Source organism: Stegastes partitus, unplaced genomic scaffold, assembly GCF_000690725.1.
Source record: "Stegastes partitus isolate 25-593 unplaced genomic scaffold, Stegastes_partitus-1.0.2 Scaffold1144, whole genome shotgun sequence".
Lineage (NCBI taxonomy): Eukaryota > Metazoa > Chordata > Actinopteri > Pomacentridae > Stegastes > Stegastes partitus.
In genome coordinates, this window is record NW_007578875.1 from 73336 (window position 1) to 99221 (window position 25886).

Below are 25886 nucleotides of genomic sequence, written 5' to 3' on the forward strand. Positions count from 1 at the left end.
ACAAAATTACAACAAAGAGACACAAAACAACCACAAAGATGCACAAAATTACCACAAAGAGACACAAAACAACCACAAAAAACACAAAATGGCCACAAAGAAATACAACAATGCTTCAAAATGACCACAAAAGGACACAAAATGAACCTACTTCAGACTATATTTTGAGTCTGTGTGGTCTGTTTTAGGATTTTTTTTGTGTTTATTTGTGGTCATGTTGTGTTCTTGAGTCTCAGTCTTCCATTTCCGAGGATTATTGGGGCTGTTGTCTCACAATCCATTTAGGCAGAAACCTTACCTCTTCTTTGTCGGTTGTGTTGTTGTTTTGCAGTAACCTGATGCACAGCAAATCAATCTACTCTGACAACTGCTTCACCGTACAAGGACACTATAACCTTTTAGCTTAGATCATATTAAAAAAAAGATGTTGGAAATGGATTTCCATACTAAGCTGGAGAAATTACCATACTGTATTAAAATGAATGTAAACACTTAGAAAGAAAGTTTAAAGGACAAAGTGAAACAGGCGCTCTGTGGTCTTCTGAAGGTAAGTCAACACTGATAAAACCCATCGCCGGTGTCCATTATCATTTGTTTTAATGTCCACTTTTACGTGCACTTCTGTTTTTGCTCTTGTTTTCTAATGCCTCTCGACAAACAAATCGAGTTACAAAAGCACTCATCTAACGTTTCGGATCCTCTCAGACGAGCGGCCTAAGTGCAAAGAAAAATATCCATCCCAGAAGTATTTGAGGGATCCATTGCATACGGCTTTTTCCAACAGTAATTCCCAAAGTACAGATCAATACGGGCCTCTCTGCTCTAATGCGCGCTGATCAGCAGCAATACAGAAACTTTAAACCCCGGGTCGTTTAATTCAGTGTTGGTTTACAGGTGGAGACCCTCGCTGGTGCCATTTTAGAAGCTGAGAGTTATTGTTGAAAAGAATCTCTGGGTTTTCCTTCGCTCACCAGCTCGCCAAATCAGTCCTGACCTCTAAAGTTTAGCACATGTAGCACCTGGTATTGTAAAACAAACAAAAAAAAACAACTGAAAATATTATAAAATATGCATTTAATCAAATATGTAAAAGAAATGAGGAGGTATCCATAACACCTACATCTCCACTACATGAAACCTGACATGAACAAAAACAACCACTCATAAATATTTATTCTATAAAGACTTAGTTTTAATGTCAACTTAGGTTGATCACTTTTATGTCAGTAATTTAAATATGAGTGATAATAAAGTCAAAATAAAGCAGAAAGAATACATTTTTAAAACACATGAAGTTAAAATCTCCTCGGCCTCTTCGATTAAGAAAGTATTTGTCAATAAGGCTCCAACAAATGTTTTGATTGTTGATTATTCTGTTGATTATTTTCTTGATCAAATTGTTAATTGTTTGGTCTTAAAAATGACAAAAAATCTAAATATCCATCAGTGTTTCCCAATATCATAATCCTTAAAATGTTCTGTTCTGTCCACAACCTAAATAACAGAATTGTTTTAAAAACTGTTTTTTGTATGTGTTATTCTACATTTATGCTGCAACATATAAAGTTTTAAAATACAAATATGATGCAGCCTTACGGCCCTTGGGGGCGTCTTCTCCAGGTTGAAGGTCAGGCGCCCGTTTGCCAGTGTAAATGTAGTTTTATAATATCAAAGTATGTTTGGATTTATTCACTGTCTGGTTGGACTGCCTTAGGCACACTTCTTGTAACTACTCAAGTCTGACGAAAAGAAGGCCACGCATTATACAGATGCCTTTTTTAACATTTATTTCCTCTCAGTCAGTCAGATTTCTATGGGGCCTACAGCTTTTTCTTTTCTTTTCTTTTCTTTCCTTTTTTTTTTCTAAGAATTTCAGACATGTTTGTTTATATATTGTTGATATTATGCATGTTCTATCTACGAGAACACATTTTGACAACGAGATATTATTATTGTTATACTTGTTGTTGTTATTTACCCACATATTTTTTTCTTTCTTTCTTATTTATTTATTTATTTATTTAGCCATTCAATCATTCTCGGCAATATTTCCAACCTAATGTGCTCGCCAATAAAGCATTCTGATCTGTAACCTGAACCGTGAACTGAACGGTGCATTATTTGTGATCTTGAACGCGCCCCTGACGGACTTCATTTCCCAGAATGCACCACGAAGGAAAAAGTTTATGTCCAAGGTACAAGTCGTTCCTACCCAAAAGAACGACTAATGAGTGAGCAGTGACCGCTGTCAGTGACTGAAGACATGCTCGGTCACATTTAGACACGTCCCTCGTATTCAAGTCGTGTTTAATCAAAAGGAAGTTTATTGTTTTTTTTTTTTTAAATCAACGCTACAACGAGCTAGCTTGTTTTCCTCCGCAGGTAAAACTACAACAACTAGCTAACTGAACTACAACCACAGCTGAAGTGTTGTAAGTTTTTTTTAGCCAAAATATTGGTGTTGTTGTAGAAAACTTAGACTATATGTTACCGAGACAGTAAAACTTAACAAAGACAACCCACTGTGGCGTACAGCATGTTAGGAAAAGACAGCTAAATCTGCTTTTTAGTTGTATTTAAACTGCAGCACAGGGGAGGTCAGAGCTCTGTTCTGATGGGATTTGTTTTTTTTTTACAACTCCTGCATTCCCAGTGATCTGATTCATTGCATTAGATAATGGCAATACTATTGTGCTTGCATCTATCTTTACATTGTTTACCAGCATGGCAGATCTAAAAGGAAAAGGAGAGCTGCAGCCTGAAGATGTTGACACAGATGACTGCCTGACTTCATACACACACATCTACAGTCCAGATTTACTGAAGTAAGCACGAGGATATGCACTTCTAGTCCATTTGTTACGGTGCATTTCACACTGCTGGTCTCTATTATAACTGCACTTGATTTATTGTTCAGAGATCAGGTTGCTTTTATCACCGGTGGGGGATCTGGGATTGGACTCCGTATCGCTGAAATCTTCATGAGGTGAGGAGAAACGTCTGCTTGTTTTTCTCTAACATGCAAAGATTGTGCAGAAACATCAACATGTAATCACTCCTCTTTCATTCATAGATTTATATGCATGTTTAAAGGTATAATAGAGTATTTTGTTTATTAAATCATCAAGAAAATGCGTAGCTTTCTGTCAAAGTAACAGACTTGTTGCTTCTTTTGCACGGATCGTGCTTCCTGTTGAGCCCGGTCACCCCTGAAGGCCCATTTTGAGGCAGGAAAAAATAGAATCAATACTTTGTCAGCATTAGGTCATTACTTTTAGTCCAAAACAGTAAAATGCTTGACTGAGCTAGTGCTTTAGAGCTTGCAGCAGTGTTGTCTGACAGTCAGAGTTTCATCGTTTTGCTTGTTTACCAAAGCAGAAAAGGCTAAATAATACATCAGACCTTCTAACTGCATCTCAATTTGTGCATCTGAAGATCACCCAAGGATGAATCTCTCATTTTGTTTTCGCCATGCCTGCCTGCCATCTCTCACCCTCTGTCCGAACACATTAAGTTACTCCCTCCGTCTCCATCTCAGCTGTGAAAGGATTACATTTTAATGTCCTAATCAACAAAATACAGCATGCGCACTTTCTGCTTGTTTCTTTGTCTCGCTTCAACAATGCGTTTTGTTCTTGTCTTTCTTTCAGGCATGGCTGTCACACAGTGATTGCCAGCAGGAACCTAGATAAGCTCAAAGAGGTTGTTACTTCTTATTGTCTCCACAATCCTGCAAGACTCGCTAAACGATGGCTAAATGTTAATGTTTTGGCCTCACATAATATTTCTCCCCAGGCAGCCGGCAAGCTGTCTGCTGTGACGGGACGCCGCTGTCTTCCTTTGTGCATCGATGTGAGGCAGCCCGAGAGCATTGCTGCCGCTGTGGATGAGACGCTGAAGGAGCTGGGTCGTATAGACATCCTTATCAACAGTATGTGACGTCTTGTGCACATGCTGCTTGTTATAAATCTGATGTGTCTTGTGAAAACTGTTTCGCTAAGATTACCAAGTTTGTGGCGAAAGCTTTGCAGACATCGCTTGTCTGAATACATTTTAGGGTGTTTGTGGGCTCAGTAGGTTCAAATGTACTTTGAACAAAGGTGAAAGATTTTGGTTTAATCATCAACTTCTCTCTCAACCTTTTATCTTCTATCTTTACACCCTCGACCCCTCTGCAAACTGTTATGTCACCGCAAGATTAGTAGTTTTGCAGATTTTCCATGCAAGGTGATCTCTGTGTCATTAATGAGCCTTGTAATGAATGCAGCTTATGGCTTTAATGAGGCATTTAACATTTGCCTGGAATTGTTGTTCAGCAGTGGTGCCATAATTTTGTCCTTGGTCACAATTCTTTCTTGGACAGATGCTGCTGGAAACTTCCTCTGCCCTGCCATGGCGCTCTCCTTCAACGCCTTCAAGACAGTTCTAGAGATAGACACCATGGGTACATTCAACACCAGCAAGGTGGTTTATGAGAAGTGGTTCAAGGTACGAGTGCTTGTTCTGTTTGTGTCACACCATATTTCTTAGTTCCACATTAAGGAGCTGTAGGCAAATTGCTGATGAATATTGTATCTGCAGGAAGATAATTGGGTTATTGATGCAGAAACTTCAGATTCATTCTCTGCAGTTCACTCTGGTCACCAAAAGAGGGCAGTAATGACCGCAGATTTCTATGTGCCTTGTGTCTAAATAGGATTTAAGCTTCTTTCTCTGAGTCTCGAAGCTGATGTTATGATTTACTTACTGCGTCAGTTATGAGTCTCGGATTGTTTTTGTGTGAAGGATCATGGTGGGAACATCGTCAACATCTCCGCAACGCTCGGATACAAGGGGCAGGCCCTCCAAGTGCACGCCGGCTCCGCCAAGGCAGCAAATGGTGAGAGAATCTTTGGTCAAAGCTCAAGGCCGTAACTCAATAACTGATAAACTCATTATGACAAAATTACACGCAGATGTCTTATAGGGTAAAGTGATGACATTTCATTTCCAAAAGGTCAACTTTACTGTGACATTGTAATGTTCTGCAAAAACACTTTTCTGGCTGTTGTTCAAAGCCGTAACTCAAACAGAGGCGGGGATTGTGACCATATTTCACATTTGGTCAGATGCTGATTTGGTGACACTAATCTGGGATACCCAGATATCAAATCCGTTCAAAGTCTTTACTACATATACTTTCTGAGTCTGGACAGACATGGATGCATACTGCACCTTCATTCGTTGGTATGCAACCCCAAGGTCGTAATCCGAGGTAGTGTCATGTTATGATATTAAAAAGAGAATCTTATGACTCTGTCTTGTCCCCCAGATGCCATGACGAAGCACCTGGCTGTGGAGTGGGGGCCCAGTGGGGTGAGGGTCAATGCTGTGGCTCCAGGTCCAATCTCTGGTACAGAGGGCTACCGCAGACTGGGTAAAGATTTAGCACAATGCTGACTAAACTAATCATTTAAAAGTTATGCATTTAATCTCAATTATTAACGCACAACCCAGAATGGAAAAAGAGGCTGTTGGGAGCAGTAGTTACCGGCTATTAATGTCTAATTCACATATTCATTATGTAGCTCGGAATTACTATTGGTTTGTGCACTTGCTCTCTTACTAAAAAAGAAAGGAATTCTGGGTAGTGTTGGAAAATGCTAATTACACAAAGCATGTTAAGGTGCAAGGTGGCTCGGTGGTTAGCACTGTTGCCTCGTAGCAAGAAGGTCGCCGGTTCACGTCCCGGTGAGGACGCCCGGAATCTTTCTGCTCTCATGATCTCCCCGTGGGTTCTTTCCGGGTTCTCCGGCTTCCTCCCACAGTCCAAAAACATGCTGAGGTTAATTGGTGATTCTAAATTGTCTGTAGGTGTGAATGTGAGTGTGCTTGGTTGTCTGTCTCGAAGTGTAGCCCTGTGATAGACTGGTGACCTGTCCAGGTGATACCAGTGACGGGTTTCTTGAGTTCTGCCAACAGGGCTGTTGGCTTATGTCACTGGAACCGCTCATGTACAGCAGAAGTGCTCGTACCGGTGTCTCACTTTACCTTTTAAAACTCTCAGGTGGCCCTCGAGGCGAAGCCGCTGGTACCTTCCAGTCCATTCCTTTGCAGCGATCCGGCAACAAGACAGAGATGGCCCACTGCACTCTTTTCCTGGCCAGCCGGGCGTCCTCCTATGTGACCGGAGCCATCCTGGTGGCGGATGGCGGCTCGTGGCTGACCTCTGCCAACGACGTCTCCATGCTGTTGGGTATAGCCTCCTCTAAATCTGCTAAACTCTGAACAGGGGCTCTCCTGTCCTCCTCCTGACTCAGGTGTGTAGGAGGAGGCGCAGCTTGAGATCCGTGTGGACAGACAGCATGACTGAGAATGCGATTGTGCATGAAACTGACAAAGATTGTTTGAATCACAGTTTAACCCATATCAATCCACGTGTTTCTCTCATTTTCTTTCAGGGTATTGGTCATCTGAAAAGAAAAGAGACAAGTAAATGCTGAAAACTAAAGAGAACTTTAGTGCCCACCTGTAGCACCGATGTGCTACATGCACAGTATTTGTGGTTTATTTCACCCGCTGGTGCCTTAACAGAGTCTTAGTGAGTGGATGGTGGAGTAGAACACTAACATAATGTAGTAACTGTAGAATATGCCTTTACAGTCTTAGTTATTAATCAAGTGATATAACATTTAGCCATTCCAGTGCTGAGTATTCTCATGTCATCATGCATTTCATGTACAGTCATGTTTATCACCGGCCATTTTATGTGTTTTCCTCTCATGTATTAATAAAACCTTTATAATTACTTAGAAGTGTGAAGTGCTGTTTTGTAGTTATGGTCAGAAGTCATTTTGTTTTTATGGTAATTAACCAACATGCCTCCTTGTCGGATTGTACATACAAAGCTTATCAAACTTATTACTCTGAATTCACCTTTTTATTCTCAACTCTGAGCTGGCTCACTGGGCATCTCTGCTCAGGAATAAAAGTAAATAACTATAATTGGATATCTTATTCAAGAAACATAACATGCTTTACTATTTTTTTTTTGTAAAACAGTACATTTAAAAAATCATGGATAATAATAACAGTTATGTTAGCATTAAAAATATAATTTTTGGCTAAAGAACTTCTACATTCTGGTGTATTAACCATTACAGAAACATAAAAAATTATTTTGGTAATTACCAATGCTGTTAATTTAGGCCAGCTGTGGCATAAACCTTACAATAGGTGGTGGTCTAATAAATCTGTTAAGCACAAACAAGCTAAATACAGAATATAACTATTGATACTGGACAGTGGTCAATACAACAAGTACAAAATTATTAAAAACTGTCACTTTACAGTAATGGCTTTCCTTCTAAGGGTCTTTGCTCTGATGTAAAATTTGACACTAAAAGTAGATCTACCATATTATAAATACAGGCCCTACAGTATGAATACAAGGCAAAAAAAGTCGGTACACCTTTCATTATTGAGATTCTTTTTCTAACTTATGTCACGTGTATTAACGTTTTGTTGCACAGAGTTTGTCCTTTAAGGCCTGTATTTTCCATATTATCTTTGTAAAGTACATTCACAAGAGAAAATACTTTTCAACTTAGAAAGAATGCAAATATTGAGAAGCGGTACAATTTTGAATCATTCACCAGTTACTCCATATTGCATGTGTTCTGTTGCATGCTGTAGATTTAATTAGTGGTGTCAGAACTCCTGAATTTTTCCATTTTTTCTCTAAATATTTTCCAACTGATCAGATCTTCTAAAACCCTTCTGGCGGAGCAAAGAGAAACATCCCTCATTGATATTTGCTTGCAGCTCATCTTCTGCGACCTGTGATGAAGGATCTAAAGCGATAACTTGTTCTAAAAGGGGAAACAATATGATGGAGAACCTCTAGATTTAATTGACCAGTATGATGACATAGAATGCAAACTTGAATTGAATCCATGAGTCAGATGGGGGCGCCAAAACACTACAATTCAGCAATTTCCTCAAAATGATGAACAGCCTTTTCTCCACAGTTGTGAAAACAATATCATTGGTTCATATGTTACATCATTAGAGCTCAGAAAAACAGCCATTTAAGTGATGGTGAGCTCAGACACACGAACATCCCTGAGAGCTGAGGGCTCCTCTCACTGACCCTGAACTCTGACCTCTGTGTAAAGTGCTGCTTTCATTAAAACACAGCAGCTCTCTGGCACATGAAGCGAACAGGCGAGTCTTCAGGGTAGTCGTGCAGAAACACAAATCATAAAGTCCCAGCTGCTATAAAGGCAGTGATACTGCGGGCTGTTTTGTACGCTTGCGTGAAACGTCAGCGGTGTGTATGCGGCTGGAGGAGGAGGAGGAGGACGAGGAGGAGGATGGGACACTGCTGATGCTGATGCGAGAGCATTCGCCGTCTGTGATCAACATCGGTGGTACTGGCTGCCAAACGATGGAGCTCCTTGGCCTCGTTTCACCCCTCGCTCGTTTCGCTGTGGTTTTCGACGAGGCCCGCTGAGACGGAGGTGTTTTTTTTTTCCCAGACGGGGAGCGATAAAAGGAATTTGAGGAGGAAATAGCGGTTTCGTCTCGTCATTTCGTCTGGCCTGGACTGACACAGGTGGATTGCCGCTGGAAAACGGCGTCGACATGAAGAATTAACACCAGACCGAGGCGACGGTTTCCGTATTTACCTTTAAACAGTGACATATTGAGGCTCGTATTTTCGTTTAACCGAGAAGAGGGAAGACGGGTGGACTGTTTGGCGTGTAAGCTAGCTAATAGGCTAATTTTCGCTAGCTAGTCGGTTAGCAGCCGTGGTGTCCAATGGCACGAAAGAAGTGGGATGCTCGAAGGAGGAGTTAACGGTGGTTGCTAGCATAAATTCATTTGAGGGGAAAGACTGTCGGCGTTACATGTGGTGGCCCGCTTTGTAAACGAGAGAGTTAATACACAGCTTGAGGTTAATTAAGGTCTGAGTCTCGTTGCTTCCACCGTTTCCTCGCAGCGGCTCCTCGGCAAATTAGCCTGCGATGGATACGGTTAGATAATCGGCTAAGAGAGCTAATGTTGACAAACACTCGTCACTCGTTTATTCTTAACTTCACGGTGCGGCTCGTTGGCAGAGATGCTGCCGGTTGTGGTTTGTCGGTTCACCCCTGAGACGTTATTTCGATGATTTAGCACCTTTTATCCCGAAGTGAAGCATGTTGACGGTGGATGTGCTCCAGCTGAAACGTTTGGCAACAACAACCAGGAGCGGACCTGCCATGACAGGAGGGGACATAGTGAGTCAAGACACGTTTACATCATGTTCTGAAGGGATGACAAATGAACATGATTGCTCAGTTTAGGTAACGTTGTTGTCGAGATGCGGATGGCAGAAGCTACAACTACAGATACAGTTTGTTAAACCGTTGACTACTTTACACTGTTATTTATTCAATCACAATATCTGTCAGCATCTTTTAACTGTTAAACGATGGTTGTAGGAAGGCCACACTTGTTTCATGGTTTCACTGAAGATGTGTAGTGCCATTTAAAAGCATGGCATTAAAACTGAAGACCTGGATCTTGACTACAGCAGTGAGATAAAACGTCACAAGCTCTCTAAAGTTTGCAAAAAGGGGGACTAAGCCAGTCTAAATGGAACCGACAGTTCTGTCTGGCCCTCTGGGGCACACACAGTGGGAGTCAGAACAGCCATTTCCTCTTGGATTTCAAACACTGGATACAGACAATGGAGGTGTGCCCTGTCAAAGCCAGAGTGGTCAGACAGGTTTGGATTTCAGACACCAGGATCAGACATCCCACCACAGTGAAGAGGGAAATGTGGACAAACCGGTAGATTTGGACAAGCTCATAAATCATTTGTCTCGTGGAGATTTGCAATTTGAGGGAGATCTCTCTCCTGTTTCCCAGGCTTCCCTCCATAAAGAGGAATTGTCTTACACAGAAAAAATTGAAGGACTGGATGAAATCAGTGACTGCACTTTATCATGGCTATTTTCTCCCAACTTTCCTGATGTGATTGGGAAAAACTCTGCCTCCAAGGAGCTGACTCTTACACAGGATTCCCCTCTTGAGGACTCGGATGTCCTCGGTGGTCAGACGGAGCTAATAAACCTCAGCGTGCCCTCTTCTCCGGTGAAGATTTGTGAGAGGAATTCTGAGACGAACGCAGGGGATCCGTTTTTGTTAGTAGATTTCTTCTCAAATGAACACCCCTGTCTCACCCCAGAGTCTGTAGGTGAGTTGAACCCACAGGGTGTCACTGAGGAGCCAGCAGATCTGTCACGAGATGAGCAGCCAGGCCCCCCTCCCTCCCACAGCACGGAGACTTTGTCACCTGAAACAGGAGACAAAGGTTCATTCCCTGATCAAGTGACTGATCTGCTTGTAACCAGTAGCCCTACCCTGCAAGGTTTACCCGAGAGCTGCCTCCCGCATGACCACATCAGCACACCACTGGAGTGTTTTGAAGGATCTGTGCCTTTGTTGGATGTTGAGGTTCCAGATATCGACAGCAGCCTGAGCCTGTGCCCTGCCAGTCCTGCCTCTATTATCTGCACAGACGCTCCATTAGATGTATCAACAGAGGAGTCAGAGGTGGTACATGCAGAAGCTACTGTAACTGAAAATCTCGCTTCAGAGCAACAAGGTGAGAATGACTCACTTGCTCTGCATTTGTCAGACGAAACTTCATCACTGACACTGCCTCCAGCTGAAGATGCTCTCATCCAGGGTGATTTCAGCAGTGAGAGTGTTTCTGTGGAGAATGTGTCTAAGGATCTGATGGAAGAAGAAATTTGCTCTGAAGCCACAAATCAGGGGAATAAGGAAATGGCTTTGGATCTGTGCCTGACTGTTGAAGAAGTCCGTGATGAGGAATCTTGGGACCTGAAACCACCAGAGGATGTCCAGAACGGAGGTGTTTCTGACCTGACAGCCGAGCAGAGGGAAGAGGAGAGGACGACGGACACCAACCAGCTCGAAGTTTCAGATTGTAACGATGTAGCTTCTTTTGATTTTTCGGTTCAGGACTTAAACACGTCTTCTCCTGAGGCTGGATGGACTAGTGAGCAAGCTGTGGAGACACTTTCAATCTCTAAGATGGTGGTAGATGACTCACTGCCGATGGTCTCAGCTGTGAGTACGAGGGAGGAAGATGTCTCCCCGCTAAAAGCTGTGTTCGATGCTTTAGACCAAGATGGAGATGGCTTCGTTCGTATCGAGGAGTTTATGGAGTTCGCTGCTGCCTACGGGGCCGATCAGGTGAGACACCTTGTTTTTCTTTGCACTTGCCTCTTTTGAGCATGTGAAGTGAAATTTAATGGAAAACAATATACAGCTCCATTTACGTAAATGATTTATTATTGATTTTTCTGCAGGACTTTGGAGGGCTTCCTGCAAAAAGCCTGTTTAGTTCAATCAATTGAAATCTGTTTAGAGATCTCACTTTGCTATCCATTGTTTGGAATCCAGATTTGTTTCAAAGTTAATATTCTAATTCAAAGTGAAGTGAATGAATCTGCCAAATGTAGTCATTTTTACTGGCAGGTCTTTTCTGAAAGATTTCATGCAGCACTAAGTACTGTCGGTAGATATTCTTGCTGTTTCTAAAATAAGAAGTGTAATTATTTTAATGAACTGCATCAGGTTTGTGTTGCTGTGACACGTAACGAAGGCGGTAACACAACCTCTTACTTGGGTGCTGTTGTTTCTCCTTGAGCTTTTAACATTCAGTGTTAAAGATGGCGCTAACAGTGCTGCATGCTATTAAAACCATGCCTGGATTAGTTTGTCGTCTATCTTTGGTGAGCGTTCAAAAGCGAGGATTTGGGTTATCACCCAGGCATATTGTCTGTAATGAATTCTGTCAGGCCTGAAACTCACCCATATGTCAAATGACAAACACTCATCCCTCCATTTGCATACCCTGTGGTTTGGGGATAATCTCTTGCGCTATTGCTGGAGCGTGTCACTCCACCCACGACCTTCACCCTTGTTGTTTCTTGCCCTTTGCACCAGGCCTTCAACTATATTTTGTAGCATTTTCCTTAGAAGTCAAGACACCAGAAACTTCAATCTTTTGGTCACGGTGCACTGCGTTTAGGTGCAAGTGTGATCGTCAACTGAAAGTGAAATTTAGAGTATAAACATTTGACACGTATCACTCTTGCATCAGTGTTTCAGCGACTTGATTTGCTTTTCCTGTCTAACGTGCTCGTCTGCTTGCCTCTCCCAGTGTTTACAAGAATCAGACGAAGCTCCAGCAAGTAAACACGCGTTTGCACATAACAGTAAAAAGATGGATGTAAAAGATGACGTAACCGATCTGGTAACAGAATAGGCCTTACAAGTCAACTGCGCCTCAATAATCCTTTTTTTTTTTTTAGCTAATTATGATTTTTTTTTGTTTAATTCAGGATTCCATCTATGGGATATCAGCACAAAAATAAACCAATTGAAAGATCAGAGCCAAAAATGGGCATTTAACACAACAGTTGCTTGTTTTTTCCTGTGTAATGTGTTATAGTTGACAAGTGATGCTGCATTTTGGACGCCAAGGTCGTGTAGCATTTAAGACCTACGATGGAGACTTTTAGAAACCTGTTGGATATGTTTTAGAAAACTCAAATTTATTCTGACGTCGGAAGTGAAGGCTTTTGGAAACACGAGACATACTCTCATGTTTGCTTTCTGATCTGGTCTGAACTGTCACTATGTATTGTCCACGATTCGTCACGCTTTAATCAAGTGACCCTTTTCCGGAAAAAAACAAAGGCCTCGGCTTTGACTACAGGTGCTCAATTCAACATGGATAATTAATTGCCGGCGTTGCTAACCTTGTTGTCTCTGCTAGCAGCTGTTGTGCAGTTTAGGAAATCTCTGGCCTTACTTTTTGCCATTACTGCTGTTAGACTGGAGTATTTTGTAAGCAACCAACCCTCCTGTTTTATGTTTACATCAGCACCCACATGCGCACTGTACGCCAGTGGTCATGTGATTCGCAGTTTCAGGCGTGTTAGCGTACACAAAGATTAACACTGACGGAGTCCTAAAACGTTTGTCTGCATGAAAATAGTTTTTGTTTTAAAACCCCTTTTTTAAAATGAAAAATTTAATAGAGTGCACACAGCCAGAGGCAAGTAGTTAATTTTTAATATATTAAACAGCTAAATTTAAACTCTTTGAGACTCTTTTCGATTTTGAACAGGGCCTTTGGGTGAGTATAGGTACTTGTTAGTACTCCACACACAGAGTGTCATGCTCGCTCACTAATGCTTTTTAATCCCTTCCCTCCCAGTTCAAAGCGCCTCTATTGCCCCTGATCTGTCCCGTGCCTATCCATAGGTATCTGCAGCTCCCCACGCAGGGAATGGTGAAGGATTAAGAGTAAAATGTATTTTCCTGAGTCAGAGGGACTTCATGGTTTGGGTGCTGTCCACTAACTGCCTACCACCTTGTTTTGAGGGACAGAGGAGCACAGCTTTTGTCATGTTAGTTTCATGTAAATCAGTTCCACCTGTTGATATGCTAGCGAAAGGTATTACATTTACATGATGGAGGGAACCTGAAATGTTCTTTCTAAAGGTGTGGTCTGTGTTACTGTTGTTTTATACCGTTTGGATTCTGGTGGAATTTTCATCCTGCACATTGAATCCAGCAGTTTCATTTGGATCTCTGCATCTGAAAGGTCTGCTGTGTACTGCTAACCAGATTGTGCAGATTGATTACTTGTGCTTTTTTCCTTGTGTTAGCCATCGGATATCTGGTTTCTAACCGCCGCAAGAGCTAATGCGCGTCCGGAGAGGAAACTCCTCTCCGATTTCTGTCCTTTTTGATCCAAACAAGAGACAGAAGTTTAGGCATGCCTGCTGTTTCCAACCCATTTTTCAGTTACAGTAAATAAGCAGGCGGCAGACAGACTTATCTTTTAGAATTTGTGGAATGTTACATAACGCATGTAACCTTTTAGTGGATTTGGCATTAATTAGCTGTGCGCAGCAATCGGTGGGAAAGTCAGGTCTGATCTAAACAGGTCTAACACATCACACATTATGATTGTTTCTTTGCTGACGTACACTTCTCTCATATCAGTTTGGAACACATGTGAATGTACTTTTTGTATTTGAATAGCTTTGTCCTGATATGTCCTTGTGTTTCAATCATCTGGAGATAAAAGAGGTTTGAATAACTTCCACGCCTGAGCGACTCTGATAGGTGGAACTATATGTGGGCCACAGCGGTAACACCAACGTTTAGCATGCGGTTGAGAGAGCCGTAGGGCAAGAAGTTATACTGATACTTAAGGGCATCATAAAAGATGTTGCTTTAAACAATGTGAAGTTTAAACTGCCTATAGTGATGTAAGCAAATTGGAGCTGGTTGTTAAGGGAATTTTTTTTAGATTAAATGTGATAAACAGAGTTTGATTCCAATATTAGTTTCTACAAAATCTGCTTGCCTTATGCACTACTACCTCTACAAAGCCATTATACAACAGGCATTCAGTGATTTTCATTTATTTATTTCTCATATGTTCATGTCACACTTGTTTAACTGAGGGCCAGGAGCAGGACTTGCATGCGTATTATCCCGTACTTATTTGCAAATATTGCAGCAACCTGTCAAAGACAGCAGGAAGATATTCATGAGACATTTGCATGAATGTTCTGCTGGTTCCAGTATGCCAAGCATGCAAATGTCTTCTCCAGAAATATTCCAGGATGTGAAAGCAGCTATGTGCACACACACACACACACACACACACACACACACACACACACTGTCTTGTGTATGTGCTTTGAGTATGACCATCATACAGTGTAGAAATCTTAAACCAAAATGCTGTTTATAGGTCAGATGTCAAACTTTCAGTGAGAAAACATATTGCTCTGTTAAGTAAAATGTTTGCCTGTGAAGTTTCCAAGTGCTGTCTTTGCCACTTTTCTGGGTGAGACGTATTTCCCAGGAGAGCAGTTGAGATAAGTTTGATTTGTAGCCTCTACTGTACATGTTTACTGTAGTTGGGTGATTCTTCTGGACTGTGAACATTAAATGCTGACCTGCTGTTATCCGTGCTGGGATTATTCTCTGAGACCTTCTGATGAATGTCGGTAAGATGTCCTGCAGAGATGCATTAGATCAGGGAATTTGGTGATTGAAAAGATCTTTCTGACCCTCACTCGTTGTGGGTTTGACCCTGATTCCACACAAAAGCCATACTCAACAGCACTGTGGTGGCGTCTCTCTTGTGAGTCGACACTACCAGCCCTACTTTGGCCAGCCTCCCTCCCCTCACCCGCTGCTTTTATGTACTGACCCTCTAATCCACAATGGAATGTCCCATTCCATGAAACATCCCCTCTCTTGAGTTCCCTTTTTTGTGTGCATGTGTGTTAACGTTTAATTTTCAAAGATTCTGCTTGTGTTGTATTTTTATTTTTTTTGTTATATCATCATTTGCCAGCCCACTAGGCTCATGATTATGGCTATCAGAGTTTTGTTTAGGAACTATTGTGAAATCCCCTTCAGGAAAAAATCTCTCACCAAAGGGTATTCTTCTCCATGGGGTTATGCACAACAGTGGTCTGTGTGGAGGCGGTCAGGCGTGCCCCGGCACTGATTAGACACAAATAGAGGAAACAGAAAAACCACAGTGCTCTTGCTGCCCTGCTAAGTTGAGCTGCATTTGAGTTTCGCTTTTATCTCGGCCTCACCGCTGTCTGTCATGCTTGTTACTTGTAAGATGTAACCATGCGTACTGAGACAAGTGTTAAAGACAATGCTGTAAAATAGGATTTAAAAAAAAATAAAGGCTTAAAGTTAAAGCTGAAAAACAGACAGTAAATCAATGCAAGTCAAAAAAAAAAAAAAAAAAAAAACTTTTCCAACAAGAAGTTCTTTTTTGGTTCAGTTTGTTCCATGCAAACAAACTGTATAATTGTACAGCAACTTTGCAAGACGCATGCAGGAAAACAATAGAGGTGGTCAGCAGGTCAGATATACCGTGCAGAGTAACTGTCAAAACAAGAGTAAGTAGATGAATTATTAGTCCCTGAGAAGACACAGTGCTACCCGCAGTATTAAATTGTGTGTGCTGTTTTAAGTAATTAGTTTTTATAGAACTGGTTTAACAGCTGCAGAGAGACTTTTCCGGGGTAATGCTGAGCTGAAATCACATTCACCTTTCGTTTTTAGGTTAGACCTAGAATAGCCAACAGGCTCTGCTCACAAGACCTGAGGGGCCTGGCACTGCTGTACAGACGTAGCAACTCAGATGTAGGCCATGGATGGCTTCCACAGTGTAGTAGCTTAAAACGGCTCTGGTAGCTTTGGCTGTCACAGGGAATGCATCCAGCCAGTGGTGAATTATTATAGTATTCTGCCCCAGTCCCTCACTGCAGCAGCAATAAGTTATTTGCAGCTTATAACAAATATGCAAAAAATGTCATTGGAGCCACACACACACACTCTCTGAGTCAAGTCCCCCATCACACCCCCGTTTTCTCACCTCACCCAGCAGCGGTGTTTCTGAACTGCTGCATGGAACAAAATTATTTCCTGTGAACTGTGATGCTCCATTGTGAATTGGAAAGCTGAACGCTGCATTCACACACCTACCAGTGACCTCAACCACGTCTATGCACGAGTTCAGTCCTCGAAAAACCTCTTCAGCGTCTTTTTTTAGTCTAGAATATGCAGCAAGCTTACTGTACCGAGAGAGATGAAAGCTGGGATGAGCCTCGATGCCACATGCTAAACTTAGCATTCTCTGCGTTGACCACCATTCAGTGAAATCAGGCACTCCCCTTCTCTCTAAGTACAGCTGGGTTTAATTCACCGAACCCAGATCATACGCCACAGGGTTGTCGGAGTCAGTTTATTAGAAGTTTCAGCCTTCTCAGCCTCTTGAGTCAGGGCTCAGCGTTGCTAAGCAGATCAACTTGTTTTCATGTGTAACCGATATAAAAAAAAAAAGTGCAGAAGAAAAGTAGAAGGCCGCACACGCACAGAATGAGAGCCTCTGTAAAAATGGCCATGTTCACATTGTGTGCTCACTTTCTCAAGGAATAAGCGAGCCGAAACCTCAGAAACCTCACTCGACATGCTCCCAGGCTCCCTCCCAGCTACAGTAATTTTGTCAGTGATACACGCCTGAAAGTATGCCGTAATGATGGGTTGGTGTAATTTTGTGATGGCTGACATTTGACTTAGTTTATTATTTGTGTGAATCGATGTTGATTGCTTGGTGCCGCAGATAATTTTGCAGATAGATGCTCGTGTCTAGTGCGCGGTGGAAATCTTTGGGAGCCAACTGATGGCTAGTAAACATAAAACGGTAATAAATTGTCTTAGTGTGGATCAGGTTCAGTTTAACTTCACTTATATTCAGAACCTGTAACTGAAGAAACGAGTGATCCAAGGTGCACTGTTGCTTTTTATGTTCTGAGGTTGCCAGGCTACTGACTGTAGAAATATACATGATGTAGGTGCGCTTGCGTAACACATTTAACACTTGAGTGCAGCAGATTCTGTGCACTTAGGTCTGTATTTGCTTTATATCATGAATGAGCTACTAAGCTAAAGCCCAATTAAACTATATTTTTTTGTGTTATTTTGGGAATATTTTGCTAGAAAAATGCTTCCAATGTTTCATAAAGTGTGTAAATGCCAAACATTTTATCAGCAGCTTTCACATTTTACATTTTTCTTTCTTCTTTTTTTCATTTTTTGACTTATACAATGAGTTTAAGGGAGTACTCTTTGTCCTTATAAACTCATTATCCAATAAAGTAAAACATTTGACATCTGCAAAAAGTCGATTTTCATCTGGAGGTCAGATGTGTTTTATTGGTGATTTTCTGCTCCTGTAATCACTGCTCATAATTCTGCAGCGCAACCGTCATGTGAGTGAAATGATCCTCAGGATGATGTCTTAGCAGTTTTGTGGAGCCGATGTTCAGATAAAATCCTGGCCTGTCCTCCTGAATGCAGCATGCTTTTCCACTGAAGTCAGTATGCAAACACTGGAGCAAAGTCATTTGCCCCCTTTTGCGGTAAACTTCCCCTTGCGTCATGTATTACATCATCTTGAAGCGTCTAAGCAGAACAAAATGATAGCTTCACGCGAGAGGGCTTTTCTTCTGTTGCCATGGCGAATATGTTTTGAAGGTTGCGGTGTTTGTTTTTTTGTCAGGTGAAGGATCTGACCAAATTTTTGGATCCCAGTGGCCTTGGAGTGATCAGCTTTGAAGACTTCCACCGGGGAATCTCTGCAATTAGCAACGGAGGTGAGTCAGCACACCTTGTTTATTGTGTTGCTTGTAAATCCTTTACCCAGTGTCCCCTTTTTGTGGACTCAGTTGGCCTTTTATCTTTAAAACTAGAGGTTCTACATGTAGTGATTTGTGAAACCTACCTACTATTACAATTCTGACATAAGTAACACCTCACATTTGTTTTTTCTCGTAACTGCAGTAAACTTTTATGAGGCATATTATTGTGATTCTCAATGAAATCCATGTTTCATGAAATGATGTTTGTGTTGCTATTTCATGTGCGTGCAGTATTCCATGAGTAAGAACATATTTGCTGTTAAAAATGCCCCAGCTGCAAATTCCAGCATCTAAACCACTCCCTATTGATTATATAATACATTACGTTTAAACAGGCATGTACGTGAACAGCCTCAGTCTCCAGCATCTGGCTCCATTCCTCCACATTACGCATGACGCCAAATATTGTTATCAACACAATGTGTTCGCATGTACCGCTCAGTAGAGGTGAAGGATTTTCAAAGCAAAGGCAGAACACTGACCTAAATTCTTTGTTTCTAAACTCAAAATCAATGTTAGATTTTCTTTAATCACTTTAATGCCCTCTTGTTCCCCTTTTAAAAACTGTTTCACACATTCACACGCAGCATCGTGCGTCATAACAGCTTTACGGGTACAGCCTCGTCATCAGGATTCTCAGGCTTCACCTCTAAAAGTCTGATCTAATCCTATTTAAATATTGAATTGACTCTAAATTTGAGCTGTTTTCTGTTTGTAATGCGGTAAAGTGGATATGATGGATGAAGGTGGCCTAAAGTGAAATCATAGCACAGTTTACAGCAGACACTGGATGTTTGACTGCGGTGTTGTCACTGCAACAATTGATGCACCGATCCACGCAGCATATTGATTTGTAGAACTCTTTCCCAAGGCTTTCTGGGTTGCACAGCTCTGGTTACTCAGACCATTAATAAGTCATGCACTGGAGAGCATGAGATGCACAGACACATGGGCCGATTGGCGAGGTTTCAGAACGGGAGCGGCAGAGAGATGAGGTTTGGCCGGAGAGTCCTATTCACCTTAATTATTTACTGTCCTCTCTCCGCCCTGTCCTCTCAGTTTCGCCTTTATTTTTGTCCTTCCAGTCACTACTGTTGTTGCTAAGTCGTGTTATAAAATCACAGTGAAAGCACAGAAATTCATGTATTGACAAATTCGCCAAAAATAAACTACTTTTGTACACATTTCAGCTGAAACCTTTAGTATGATGGTATCTCCACAGCTTAGACTACATGAACTAATTTGCCAAACAGAATTTAGACAGACATCTATACTAAAAGTATTCTGCTTATGGGGTTTGTTTTATTGGATGTCATTGGTGTGACCCGAGCCGCTTATCCTACTTTTTGCCTCTCTTCAGTATTTTCTGCGCAACAAGCCATGTGATGAGTGAATCAGATATTTCCTCCTGGAACACAGTTTCCCATTAGTGTGTGAAGACCGGGCCTTGACTGTACCTTCCCAAGCCGCTCACACACTCCTGACAGATTTCCAGTGTGCTTGTCAGTTTGCAGCTAAACAATTGATTTCTAGATCCATGATGTGTTCTTCACTCCCGCTGCCCCCACCTCGGTTGTAAACACAGGCCGAAACCTGCTCTTCCAGCCTCTGGCCTGCAGCGAGCTTCAGTGTAAACTTCAGTGCGCTCCGCTTTCTTTTTTTTGTATTTAATTTCTGCCCCACTTGTCAGTGAAAAGGGTATCTTTTAATAAAAGCATTCCTGCAGGCTATGGAAATGCCTTGCACCCTGTAGTGGCTATGGCATGTCTGGAATGACAAAACTCGTTGTAGAACCTCCTTTCACTTTTTGACATTTTGCCAGGAGACTGCAGGTGTGTTGCTCAACAGAAGCCAGCTTCTCCAGCACAGTTCTCTTCGTTTTAGACTCATTTGTTGGGCTGCAATGTGTATGAGTCTCGAAGAGCAAAAGGTTACATAAGACCCCAGGGGCACAAAACCCCTTTGGGTCTCCTGGCAGAACAGTGTTTGTTCTCTGTTCTCTCAGCAGGGTGCTATTCACTGCTCTGTTTACTAGATACAGGAGCCGCAGTGGCTCACGGGACTCTTGTTGGTCCGTCTCAGATTACACGGTTGGTCTGCAGGTGCTTTCAGCGGAGGGCTTTATTGACAAATATAAAATGGATATGGGTTGCTTCTTGTCAGTTTTTATTGTTTTATTTTGCACACCCTCATTACTTGACATTCTATAGCCCTTGAAATATGAGTGTAAAAGTTACATAATGTTGGCTGTCACATCACGCTTAGATTGCTGACTGTAAATTTGCCAAAGTAGGACAGCAAGGGCACAAAAGTTTTAAATGTGCTGATTGCATACTTGAGCAAACACTTTGGAGGGTGAAAAAGTTTTGTTGTTGTTGTTGTTTTCCCCCAAAAAAAACCAATGAAAAAAAACCTTGGTAAAAAAGGTTAATCAAAGGCCAAAACAAGGGGGGCTAATTAATTAATTTTAAACAACAAACAAAAAAAATGTCTCGTCTATGAGTTAAGGATACATTAATCTAAATTATAAAATCAAAATGTACTCAATAACTTGTAATCTATTGTTATGGTAATACATAAAACAGTGACCTTTTGATCAAGTTACAGCAGCATCAGGTGTATCTAGTAGTTCTGAGAGTATCTTAATAGGCCCCACGGTTTTTAGTAGTATAAAGAGACCGGTACAGGCACTAAAGTGGACTAAGTCATATCATAGATCTTCTTTATGATACATTCAAATGGACATTTTAATATAATGAAAGTGGGTTAGGGAAAAAGTAATATCCAAAATTGCTGCCTCACTATCACCCTGTGTATGTGGGGGGGGGGAAATACTCACAGGCTCCAGAAATGAAATTGTGATTTGTGTACTTGTTCACAATGCAGATATTTTTCCTCTCGGTTATCGGATAACGTGCACAAGGCAATGGAAAATACATCTATGTGAGGATTTCTCTACTCCGCTGAAAACAATAATTATGATGCAGCCTGTATATTTTTTTTTTGAAAACATTTCCCCACTGACTTCTGTTACTTCATTTACCTGCTAAGACGCCGTCCTTCTCTTCTTTCTGCATAATCCCTGTCTGTTTGCACACGGGCATTATTGCTGTGCCTCTTGTTTGTTGAGCGCCCTTCGCTGTTGGACTTTGTTTATTCTGCACACATTAAACTTATCCTCTTCCTCTTCTATCCACAGGACCAGAGCCACAGCTCTACAATGTAAACTACAGTCCAGGGGATGGAGCTGTGGGCTGTCCAGAGGAGTACGACGAGGTGAGGCGCCGAGCAAGAGGATTAGCCTCTCTGTAGTTGTGTATGTGGCCCAGTTGTTGTGCATTCAGTTCCCATCGGCGCACACGGCAGCACAGTGTGAAGGCCACAGGCTGAACTCCCCGTGCACTCTCACTCATCCCACTGTAATTCAGTGAGTGGCTTGCAGGGCTATCATTACCACTCTGTGAACGTTCCACAGACTGAACACCCTGGTTTGGCTGACACTAAATAGCATCTGGCAGGCGAACCTTTGAGTATTCTTTGACAAATATTGAATTAGCTGGAATGTGCAGGAGTTTTTACATCTGTGTGTAGACTTGTGTTTTTACAGTTGTGGTTGGCATATCTGGGATTCCTGTCTCCTCTTGTGCACGAAACTTGTATATTTAACCATCGTTTTCGCTGGCCACTGCAAAATTGAAATGTTTCTGCTATTGTGTGCACTTTGAGCTCTGCTGGATGATGACTGTTGTTTTAGTGGCTCCACATTGCGTCGTATCAGCGCCCCCTCTTGGTCTGGTTTAGAAGTGCAGCCTGTGTACTAGATAGTTAAGAGTGTAAATGATTTCTCTCCACCTTTTACAGTCCGCATGAGCTAATAATTAAATGATAAAGTCAAAGAGCCTTCTAAAATACTCTGGCAAAAAACACAACGTCCCTGTGCACTTATGTCAGGACTAGTACGTCTAATATTGGAGACTAGAACCCAGTGCTTGATGTATTTGATTTATTGACTTCTCAAGGCTGAAAAGCACAGCGAAATCCTTGTAATGTGTTGTTTGACATACAAATTAGATTTATGTGAAAGATGACCACTCGGTTTAGGATTAAATTACATGTGTCCAAATTAGTTTATAGAGAAACAGATTTTTCCTAATGTGATTAATGGTGCCTGAATGATGTGCAAAACTGCTCAAAAGCTTGATGTACCCATAGAAGGTGTTAATGTAAATGGTTTCAGAGAAGGTATAATTTTTGTTTAACTGCTCATAATCACATGTTTAACAGCTAAACTGTGTTGAGATTTTAATGCAGTTTGTTACAATTACGAAAAAATGAAGTTCAACCAAAAAGAACAAATTGGTTGACATGAAAACAAAGATAGAAAATATTCATAAAATATTGATGGAAGTAGTGAACCTCAACTAACACAAGCAGTTATTTGTTAAGTATTTTACTTCATTAAATATTCCAGCCGCTGTGGCTGCTGTTTACTGGAACCCATGAGTGGAGTTTTTGGGGAAGTTTGCGCATGTTTGAAGTAGACGCCACACCTGTGCCCATGGCCTTGTTTTTTCCTTGAGTTTTTTGGCAGAAAAGGGCTCCTCTCTCTGAATGGCTGTGCTGTTCTGTCCATGTTTGCTTTCAAAACAGGCAAGGTGAGGCTGTTCAGCTGAGGCCTGGCATAAGAGAGCTGCAACGCCCCATCCACCACATTTTTTCCTTTATTAAATACTTTCTGCCGTTGCTATCTTTCACTTTTGCCATTTCAAATTTTTGCCTTTTATTGGTGCTAGTGGTATTTCCATCTACCACAGCCAGTGTTTTTGTTATAAATTTGTTGTACGGTACGGTTCCCGTACAGCTTAGCAGCATGTTAGTTTTCTGTTGGCACACAGTCGGACAGCTAAGGCAGGTTGTTGTGATGTATAGTCCTCATTCACTGTACAGCCTTTGAGATGTAGAGCATGGCTTAATGATTTATACTGTCACACAGGGCCAGGAAGTGAAGCTCCCAGGAGCGAGGAAAGATTAAACAGTTATTCAGGCGTGTGTGCGGCGTTTTCGCTCTCTGCTGAGGGCTGGTAGTAGTTGATTGAGCATTACAGCTGACTTCTGCTGCTCTTTGGACTTTGTCTCTGTCTCCACCCCCCTGACCACCCGGTGGAGCAGAACGAGGTGTAGCAGTACTTTCCTTTTTTTCTTTTTTTTCAACATACTCTCTCTTTCACGCTCTATGAGGGTGAACGTGAGGAAGCGTACGCAGGAGTTAATAGAGGGATTCATGGCAGGCCAGCTTTCCTGTCAGTGAGACTGGGCTGAAAGAATGGTTTTGGGCATGGTGGATATCCCTCTGGGTCCGGCTTCTCCTGACACTTCATGTAGACTGGTACGTTTTCTGTCCAACATGACTCAGCTGTCTTGCCTTCATTGTTGCTTCACAGCTTTGATACTTAATAATGTGTCTGTTGTTACTGATAGCTTTACAGGTTCTTTTTTTTTGGCTTGAATCAGTATTTAGCATTTGTTTTTTTGTTGTTTGGAAAGCCGTAAGCTTTCCCATTTTGTTTGAACTTGTTGCTTAGACGCATTGATGCAGCAGGGTTTGCTTGGAACTACCATCTGAAACGCAGCAGACTGTCTCTGAAGTGTGTTTATGCTTCAGGATTTGTTTGGTTGTTGCTGTAATTGGCGCCAGTACCTGCTGGATACACATGAAGATTCAATATAGACCATCTTTGAAAGAGCTGTTTTATTCACAGGCTGATCAACCTGTAGGTTTGTTGTCTGATGTTTGCTTCACATAAATGGAAAACTAAGATGTTGATTTCAAATACACCTGATAAAATCCTTAAAATTCTATTTACATTGTTCAGAATGATACAGGTAATCAGCATCACTAGTCTCAGTAACATCTATAATGATGCTAACAGGAATACTTTGTCTTGCTTAAGTGAAGAAGTGTACTTTTTCGAACCATGACATTATTTGATTTACACCAACAGACGATTTATTGTATGTGCAGTACAGGCTGTCACGCTCATGACATTTTAGCTGATCATTAATTGTTATGCAAATAGTTGGGATTAATGATTTGATTGTCTTTTTCTGTTCATTTTACGACTCTTTCAGTTTTCTATTAGTGGCATTACGGCCTTGAACTGCCACCTTTTTGCTGCAAATCCAACAAATCACCTCATCCAAGTTATTTGGCTCTCCTTTTTCATTTGGCTTAAAACCAAAAACGTACCCACAGTGGTGCTGCGGTGTTTGGCTTTGCAACTTACTGACATTAGCTGCTCATCGAAATGCAGTCCGTCAGATATTAGAAGTTAAGCACCTTCACATCAACGGTTGTGGCCATTAAACCACAGTAGAAGAAGGGGCCACAAACGGTGGGAAAAAACATGGAAATAATGATGCCATAAGTGTCCAGCTGTTTTTATACAGGTGAATAGAAACAATTCAAACAATAATGTAATTGCGATCAGCTGCTTTGGTAATAATTGTCAGCTGATAAGGTTTATTCCATAACTGATAACAAAACTAATTGTCAGTATCACCCATATTTAGTACTGACATGCACGAGCAGTGAGAATGAAAACCTTGAAAACCAATCCTCAGTCACAAATCTCTGTTGAAATACTCTTGTTTATTTATGTTTTGCATAAAGAGAGCTTTATTTATCCTTCAGTGTTCATAGGTAATAGTCGTAACTGCTCAGAAAGCGCTGCTGTCGAGGTAGCTGCATTAGAGCCAAAATAACACATTTTTATATCAATTTATTTGACTGGAAAGTGTTTTTTTAAAAGCAATAATGACAGTAATCAAAAAAAATACTGAATATTCGATTCATTAATATACTGATCAGTTCCTAACTGTGACAGATCTAATACAGTATAGTGTTGTTTTGCACATACTAGTTTCCATCCGTAAATGTGCCCTGTTTTGTATATTATTCAGATAATCATGAATATATATTCGCTGATTGAGAGACTTACTGTAATGTTGTTGTTATTCTGTTTCTGTAGCAAAATGAGGTGACAGACAGTGCCTACCTGGGCTCCGAGAGCACTTACAGTGAGTGTGAGACCTTCACTGATGAAGACACGGGGGCCCTCGTACCCCCAGAGATGCATGAGGATGTGGAGACTGACAGCGGTATCGAGGCGACGCTGCACGACCCTGAAGATGGCGGAAATAGGTTAGTATAAATTTTAACTCGGCCATTTTTAGTCTGTCAGTTGTGGCCAATGTGCTCATATTTCCTGGATGTAGACCGTAAGTATATCCTGTCAGTGATGCTGAGAAAGCTGGTTATAACCCTCACTGACTTCTGTCATACATCATCAGATGTAATCCACTTGTTATGAGACCCAGATCAGCGTCATAATGCTGTTTGTAAGCACTGCTGGTTACAGAACTGAACAAAATGTGTGTTAAATCGCCAGCCAAAGGGTTCGCCCTCGAGCTGCCCTGAACTTCCCTTTCACACCGTGACTTACGAGTCTTGCGTGCCAACACTGGATCACTTGGGTTCTATTTGGGTCAACAGACAGGCAGATTAAA

The 25886-nt window shown here is 41.5% G+C and overlaps 2 protein-coding genes across 4 annotated transcripts in view; both read left to right on the forward strand.

Moving 5' to 3' along the window:
* Positions 1-2220: 2220 nt before the first annotated feature.
* decr2 (2,4-dienoyl CoA reductase 2, peroxisomal) lies at positions 2221-6788 on the forward strand. 3 transcript variants are annotated; one of them, XM_008296648.1, is made up of 10 exons: positions 2221-2383; positions 2711-2825; positions 2918-2986; positions 3651-3702; positions 3796-3931; positions 4364-4488; positions 4786-4879; positions 5312-5416; positions 6047-6299; positions 6441-6788. In XM_008296648.1, exons 2-9 carry the CDS (start codon positions 2725-2727, stop codon positions 6265-6267), a joined length of 903 nt encoding a protein of 300 aa, XP_008294870.1. In that variant the 5' UTR covers positions 2221-2383; positions 2711-2724; the 3' UTR covers positions 6268-6299; positions 6441-6788. The 3 variants fall into 3 exon arrangements, with proteins under 3 accessions (XP_008294870.1, XP_008294868.1, XP_008294869.1); XM_008296646.1 differs by having other exon boundaries at positions 6047-6235; XM_008296647.1 differs by having other exon boundaries at positions 2221-2382; positions 2724-2825; positions 6047-6235.
* Positions 6789-10291: 3503 nt separating this feature from the next.
* rab11fip3 (RAB11 family interacting protein 3 (class II)) overlaps positions 10292-25886 on the forward strand; it is a 30266-nt gene continuing 14671 nt past the window's right edge. The window contains exons 1-4 of the mRNA XM_008296649.1: positions 10292-11250; positions 18182-18275; positions 21520-21596; positions 25349-25521. Coding sequence (XP_008294871.1) covers positions 10771-11250; positions 18182-18275; positions 21520-21596; positions 25349-25521 — 824 coding nt within the window. The 5' untranslated portion in view covers positions 10292-10770. The remainder of the gene's footprint in view (positions 11251-18181; positions 18276-21519; positions 21597-25348; positions 25522-25886) is intronic.